The sequence below is a fragment of the Populus nigra genome, chromosome 18, assembly GCF_951802175.1.
Source record: "Populus nigra chromosome 18, ddPopNigr1.1, whole genome shotgun sequence".
Lineage (NCBI taxonomy): Eukaryota > Viridiplantae > Streptophyta > Magnoliopsida > Malpighiales > Salicaceae > Populus > Populus nigra.
In genome coordinates, this window is record NC_084869.1 from 5,987,857 (window position 1) to 5,996,118 (window position 8,262).

Consider the following 8,262-nt stretch of genomic DNA (forward strand, 5'->3'; position numbering starts at 1 on the left):
TTGATAAAACAATGTTAATGTAAATTCAATAAAAACATATTTCTTTAAATTTTATTTTTAAAAAAGACATCAACAAGAAAAAAAGTAATTGAAAATTACAAAATCATGTGAAAGACAAAAATGCATTGAAAACTCATTTTTCTGAAATGGTTTTGCTTTTTTTGAAATTTTTAAAAATGAGATAAAAAATCAATTTATGATATATATATATATATATATATAATTATTTTATGCAAAATAATAAAAAAAAATACACAGGCAATAAATACACATAAATGTCCAATATATAAACTATAAATAATTATCTATATATTAAATAATGAATAAAATATAAATATAATAAAAACATAACTTGTACATATCATACACTGAATGCATAATAATAAAAGGTCCAGCCGGATTTCATTAAAAAGTCGGGCCAACAGTTTCTTCCCTTCGGCCATTAAGCCTTGAATAGCAAGACCTTAAAATTTGAATGATTGATATATTTATTACATTGATGGAACCATATGATCCTTTAGTTTAATCCAGGCCATTGTCTTCCCCTTCAGCTCATTTTGGTTTTCAAGATGATGATCATGGAAGCTATCCCTTCATATTCCATAGGCGTTCAGGGCAAAACCTGAACAACAAATCAATTTCACTGGTCTATTTTACAGCCCCCGCACACCCCCCCCCCCCCCCCCCCCCTATTTTCTCCTTTTCTTCTCAAAATTGTCAATGACTATTTACCATGAGAATCAGCGAATGAAGCTACAGCAGTGTACAAATAGCATGCGAAGGATTACTTCATGGTATTCTGGCGTGGTTCCAAAACATAGCCATATCTAACTGCAATTCTGTGCAGCTGATCATACCCAGCAAGTACTCCAGCTCCTGCCACTCCAGCAAGCATGTTTGCAGTAACTCCTCGGTATAGTGCTTGAAAACCTTCAAGACGAATGATCTCATGAAAAGCATGCATGGAGTTGCGATACTTTACGGGATTTCCAGAAGTAAGCATCATTCTCCGTCTCAGAGTGTCAAAGGGATAAGCGCAGACTCCAGATACAGTGGTGATGCTCCAACCTAACAAGAAACTAGCAAAGAAATTCCCCTGAAAAATACACCAACAATAAGCATAAACTCAGAAGTAATTAATTACATGAGCAGACAACAAATAGCATCACATGTACACCCTCAAATTCATAGATATGTTAACTGCAAGCAGAATTATTACTAGTCATCAGGAAATAAACCCACTGAAGAGTTAGATGTTTTGAGCATGATGAGGTTTTATGAAGAACTTGCCAATAGCTTTCAATCAGATGCCTGGAATCATGATTCATTAAAAATTTTAATGTCCAGCACAGACACTATCTAGCACCACATGTTAATGATCCTGCAATGCTAAAAAATTAATTCATGTAACAAAATCTAGAAACACAGTTAAAAGTCAAAGGTGACATGAAAATCAAATCTATTTTCAAACAGAGAAGACCGTAGCTAGGTCCACAAGCAAAGACAGATGTGTTACCTCAAAAGATCCCACCAAAATGATTGGCTTCATGGTGTCATAGATACCAAAATACATGCCTCTGTAAAGACTAATTCCCATTATTGAAACCCCAAATCCCCTATACAGACCTAAAATTCCATCACTTGACAAAGTTTTTCTGTATACATCAAATAACCCTCTAAATTGGTGTTGACCATTTATCGGGCACTCTCTAGCATCAGTTCCTAGACGGGTACGTGCATAATCCAAATGATACAGAAACAACGATGTTGTTGCCCCAGCTGCACTTCCAGAAGCAACATTCGCGGTAAACCACTTTATGTAACCATCTTTCTCTTTTGAGCATCCAAAAAGGCCCTTGAAGTAACCTTTGAATGCAAAATTGAAAGCCTATGGATAATCGAACATCTGTTTCAGTAATTAAATGAGACAGGAACATAAATTGCAAATAAGAAACTACGATATAAGAAAAATCTTAAACAAAAGTGCAAGTCAGCAAAACTTCAGTAGAAAACAATTAAATCACTCAATCCTTTTGATATGAATGTTTGGCACACAGCTGCATATGGTATTTCAGTGGTCACAAGCGCAACCATAAAACAAAAGTTAACACAGTCATGCTCAAAGTGTTTAATTCAGTGTATAAAATTTCAAACATGAACTTAGCATTCAACAATAGTGATTAATAATTAGCGTATAATCGGCAAGATAAGCCTGTTTTGATCCCAAGATCTAAAAAACAATGATACAGAAAATTGAATGGTGTTATGAGGTCTTCTTTTTTCTTCAAATTGGTGTCAAGTAGTCTGAGTATGGAAAGTGTGTATTTTCAAGAGATAGAATCGTATGATATGTTTGGGATCTTTGGTGTCAAGTAGTCTGAGTATGGAAAGTGTGTATTTACAAGATGCTCATCGAATAATTAGAGTCTAAGCTTTGGCAATAAAATGGAGAGACTAAAACAAGATGCGCATGATGACCTGCTGAAAAAAAGAATAACAGGGAAACCCAAACACAGTTCTAGATCTAAAAGACAGACAAACTGGAAAAATCAAAATTCAGTCATCTTAAGAAGATCTTAGAATGTGCATGTAATGCTATAAAAATAACTAAAACAGAATCAGTTTCGGGGAATGAAAACTAAAACAGTATCTATTTGGTGTAAAACCCCTCAGTTCATCAATCTTCTGGACACCATTTTATCCTTGCAAACAATTAAGCAATTTTCTGAGAATATAGCTTCTTTGGTTAAATTGAAAAGGATTTTATGGAGGTTCTTCTTTGAGGCCTATTGCATCACTTTCACATGGTAGAACAGGAGGCATATCTAATAGCAGAACATCTAATACCAAATGCAGTTGAAGGATGCAGTTCTTATCCATGGCTTATTTATAATCATACAGGCCTGCCTCTTCACACAAAGAATCCCATCCAAACCGTGGAGGCACTTTATATCTTTTTTGGATAAAACCACACCAAGGAAGCAGAAACCATAAACTTTACTGAACTCAACTCAACTCGTTTAAACAAACTGTAAAGAGTTTGATCAAATTTCAAAAATATACATCAGTCATAGTTAGAAAGAGAACAGACTTGAGTCTTTTCCTTCAACAAATGAGCCACCAGCAGTCATAAGCTTTCAGAAAGCACAAAATTCCCTTCCTTCAAGATATATCTAGTGTAACAGTCCATTACACTGCCACTAGCTATCAAGCTGAGCCATAACCTCTTATGGTTTGAGTTAGTTAAGTTAAAGTATAAGCATCGAGTAACAGAGATGGGGCACTTAAGTATGATAATTATAGCTATAAACCCAAACTTAATAGAAGTTTGATAAAATTGCTGCCCTTTTAACTTTGAAGTATCAACTGTCAAGAGAAGGTTCAAGCCTTACAGTACAGAAGTGTAAGATGTTGAGTTTTGTGGTAAGAAAGGTTTCTACATTGTCTTTTATATCTATTAAATTCAAAAAAGAAAGAAAAAGTGTGAGTAATATCAATGAAAAAGACGGTGAAGGAAAGAGAAGAACCTGAGTAGGGAAATATCGAATGATGTTGGCCTGATTACCTCTCCAAAACGAAAAAAGACCTTCTTCTCTAAAAACCCTTTTGAAACAGTCACGAACCCCCGTGTAAGGTGTTTTGAGTTGGCCTCTCTTAATCATCTCTCCTTGATTTTGCAACAAAAGCTTCACTCTTTCAATTGGTGCTGCAGCGCTCTTTGATACTATTGCTGCCGCTCCTCCCATTACAAATTCTGCAGAAAATTTCTCAGATTTTGATTTCGCCCCCATTCCTCTCCTCTCCTCTCTTCCGGCCCTTCAGATGTTTTAATACATGCAAATTCAACAACCATAATAAAGGATTTATAAAGAAAGAAAGGGGATAGAGACATAACCTGTAACTTCTGAATTGGGAAATTTCTCGATTTTGAGAAAGAAGCTCTGAGAGAGAGAGTCTTCTTTCGTTCTTGCAGATTGAGAATTCTTTGGAGCTGGCAATTTGAGAGGTCGATCTTAATCTCTGACATAAAAAATATATGACACACATTTCAATTTTCTCCCTCAAGTTTCGATGCTTTATCAATAAATTCCCCAAACTATATTCTTGCTTAGACAACCCCGCATAGTTTTTAGGAGAATTAAATTATAAGCCTGGCCATTGAAATTTTTGTTTTGTTGGCTTATGATTTGATTATAGTTGACACGTTATAGGCTAGGCTTATTAGTACACTAGATTTTGAAAATATTTTTAAAGGTAGGAAAAAAATTTAAAAAAAACCCATCTTTAAATTAGATCCAGCATATTTACATAAAGCAAGATCACTCGTAAGTTTATTTTTATTTTATACTTGAATCTATGACCTTTAACTTGTTCAAAGGATTCTCTTAGTTTAACATATTAATTAAGAAAAAACATTAATTCTCCTTAGTGTTTCACTGTAGATTACGAGAGAAAACTTAATTCCAAAAGTGATGATGTTTAAAACTTAAGAAACATAAAATAAAATAAAAGGTTATGTTTTGAGATAGTAATTGATTAATACTTTAAGTATTTAGATTTTTTCTCAATTTAAAGAACTTGAAATTCACTAAAATTGTCATCAATACCTGCAAGAAAAACAATCTTAATTGGGAGAGCTTTAAGATCCTCGAATAATAAAGTTAATATCTTATAAAATATCCAAGTAGTAGAGAATTAGAAAAGAGTGAATCTTTCTTAAAAAGCTTTCAAGATGTATTTATAGCCTATAAATCTTGTCTTTATATAAAAAAAAGAGGGCCTACAATGTAATTTTCTTGATAGTACTGAAAGGGGGATAAATATCTCTACTTGATAAGAATATAATGAGTCTTTAAGGACTCTAATGCACCTAAAAAGGTGTAGAGAGACTAGATTTTAAGACGTCAATTAGCTAGTAAAGTATTAGAGTTTATGACGTCAAAACCGAAGGAGGTCGGTTACTCCCCTAGATACGCCATAGGAGGACGATAATTATCTTGGACTTAGTTGTTTGGCAAGTCCAATTGCTTTGGGTTTGGCATGCATTCCAAACCCACACTATCTTGGGCTTGGCATATTGCCAAGTCCAAGCATATTGGGTCTCGCATGAATGCCAGACCCACACTACATTGGACTTAGTGTGCTGCCAAGTCCAAGCGTATTGGGTCTCACATTCATGTCAAACTCACACTACCTTAGACTTAGTGTACTGTCAAGTCCAAGCGCCTTGAACTTGGCTAACTGTCAAGTCTAAGTGTATCGAGTCTGGCATGCGTTCTACACCCACACTACCTTGGACTTGGCGTACTACCAAGTCCAAGTATATGGTTTCTGGCATGCATCCTAGACCCATGCTACTTTGGACTTGGCACACTATTAAGTCTCAGCATAATGGGTCAGGCATGCGTGCCAAACCTACACTACCTTGGACTTGGCGCACTTCCAAATCCAAGCATATTTGGTCTGGCACGCTACCTTGGACTTGGCGTACTGCCAAGTCCAAGCGTATTAGGTCAGGCATGCGTGCTAAACCCATGTTACCTTGGACTCGGTGCACTGTCAAGTCCAAGCGCCTTGGACTTGGCTGACTACCAAATCCAAGCATATTGGGTCTGTCATGCATGTCAGACCCACACTACCTTGGACTTGGCCTACTGTCGTGTCCAAGTGTATTGGGTCTGGCATCCATGCCACACCCATGCTACCTTGGACTTGGCGTACTGCCAAGTCCAAACGCCTTGGACTAGGCTGACCGCCAAGTTCAAGCGTATTGGGTCTGGTAGGCGTGCTAGATCTGCGCCACCATAGACTTAGCGTAGTGCCAAGTCCAAGTGCCTTGGACTTAGATAACTGCCAAGTCCAAGTGTATTGATTTTAGCATGCATGCCAAAGCCACGCTACCTAGGACCTGGCTAATTGCCACGTCCAAGCATACTAGGTTTGGCATGCAAGTCGGACCCACATCACCTTGGACTAAGCTAACTACCAGGTCCAAGTGCTTTGGGTTTGACATATGTGCCAAATCCATACCTTCACAATAAATAAATAAAATTAGCTCATCAGTTGCCCCTCAAGCCTTTAATATGTTATTACACATTTAAAGGCTTAAAAGAGTGGAGGTGACAATTTACCAATAAGTGTCTCATCACCCTTTTGAGATAAAAGGCAAAAAGTGTTTACATACCTAGCGGATATTGTATAAAAATACCATATTATCGCACTCCATAGTTATTGGCCCACTTTGACTTGGCTTCCTTTATCTTTTTCTTCAATCCACTCAATAGAACTCTGTTAGTTAATTCAACTTGGCCGTTTGTCTGAGGATGTGATACCGAGGAAATGTGATGATTAATATGAAGTCTTTGGCATTGTTCTCTCATATGATGGTTATGGAATTGTGTGTTGTTGTTTGTGATCAACACTTTGGGAAGCTCAAAATGGCATATGATGTTTTTCCAAAAGAACGAAACTACTTTGTTGGTGGTTATTTTGCTAGAGCTTCTGCTTTAACCCATTTAGTAAAATAATCCACAACTACTAAGACAAATCATCTTCCACCTATTGCCTTGGGAAAAGGACCTAGGATGTCCATTCCCTATTGTACAAATTGTACAAATGGCCAAGGGGAAGTTATAGTTATCATTTCTGTAGATGGTTGTCGAGAAACTAGCGTAAACCTCTAACATTTGTCATACCTTTTTACTAGGCTCACTGCGTCTTGGAGTATGGTTGGCCAGTAATACCCTGTCTGCATTACTTGAGTTGTAGGAGCTCTAGAGCCCGTATACAAACCACATATGCCTTTTTGTTTTTCTTGCAAGACAGGGGCTGAAATAGATCTTCTGTATAACACATCATCGATCATGCAATATCGTGATGCATGTCCTGTCAATTGAATGGCTTTATATCTATTTGAAGATAACAGTATCCTGATGCATGTCCTGTGAATTGAATGGCTTTATATATATTTAAAGATAGCTCTCATGTTTATAAATAAGTTTTTATGGGGATTCTCCAGTCATTCCCTACGCTGATAAGAACAACTACCTGATTGTCTACACTAATACTTGGTTTTTCCAAAACTTCTATCAAAACATCAGTAGAGATTTCCACTGGATTAGAACTGGCCAATTTAGACAAAAGGTCTGCTCGCTGATTGGCTTTTCTAGGAATGTGAGTGATTAAGACGGTCTTGTGGTCAATGTTGAAATAAGGCATAACTTTTTGAAGATACCGTTGCATGTTAGGTTCACTAGCCTCACTTGTTTCTTGGCATTGACTGACCACTAACTGGGAATCATTATGAGCTTGAAGAGGATAAGCTTTCAAGGTCTCAACAAGGCGTAGTCTGGCTAGAAGAGCCTCATATTTCGCTACGTTGTTGGTGGCAAGGAATTTAAATTGAATGTCATACTGTTACACTTGTTCTTCAAAACTTATTAATATTATCTTTACTCCACTTCCATTCATGTTAGAAGCACCATCTACATACAACTTCCAGACAATAAGTATTTAGGTTGATCCCATTGATGTTTCTAACCTAATTGAGATTTCTGTTGTTGAAAGTGGATGGCTCAAGGCATTTGTTTGCTTTGTGAAGGAGCACTCGACAATGAAGTTTGCTAGGCCCTTTATTGTTGGGTGTGACTTATATTGAAGTTCAAACTCTCCCAACTCTGTTGCCCATTTTACTAGACATCCAGATAATTCTAGTTTATGAAGAATTTTTCTCAGCGGTTGATCTATTAATACTACCACTTAGTGAGCTTGGAAGTATGGTTTCGATTTCCTAGAGGCTTTTATAAGCGCTAGAGCTACTTTCTCCACCTTTAAATATCTTATTTTTGCATCATGAAGAGTTCAACTAGAGTAATACACGGGCCATTGTATACCTTCATCTTCCCATACTAGGATGGAGCTTATTGTTGTTTTGGATACTCCCAAATAGAGAAACAAATCTTCTTTCTCCTTTTGCTGAGACAAAATATGAAGGGATGATAGATAAATCTTAAGTTCTTCAAAGGCCCTTTGACAATCCTCGGTCCACTTGAAATTGGCTATATTTCGTAGTATTTTAAAGAATGGAAAAGTTTGTTCCCCCAAACGAGAGATGAATCTGTTGAGGGCGACCAATCTCCTTGTAAGGCGTTATAGTTCCTTCACATTTCGCGAGGGCTTCATGTCTAAGATTGCTCGGATTTTTACTGGATTAGGCTCAATTCCTCTGGAGCTTACTAAGTGACATGACTAAAAGATTGATGT

General features: G+C 36.8%; 1 protein-coding gene across 1 annotated transcript; it reads right to left on the reverse strand.

Annotated features, from left to right (window-relative positions):
• Positions 1-377: 377 nt before the first annotated feature.
• On the reverse strand, positions 378-4,133 carry LOC133678886 (ADP,ATP carrier protein ER-ANT1). Its single transcript, XM_062101391.1, has 4 exons — positions 3,896-4,133; positions 3,528-3,816; positions 1,517-1,888; positions 378-1,096 (listed from the first exon to the last, which is right to left on the reverse strand). Exons 1-4 carry the CDS (start codon positions 4,045-4,047, stop codon positions 785-787), a joined length of 1,125 nt encoding a protein of 374 aa, XP_061957375.1. The 5' UTR covers positions 4,048-4,133; the 3' UTR covers positions 378-784.
• Between the last annotated feature and the right edge of the window lie 4,129 nt (positions 4,134-8,262).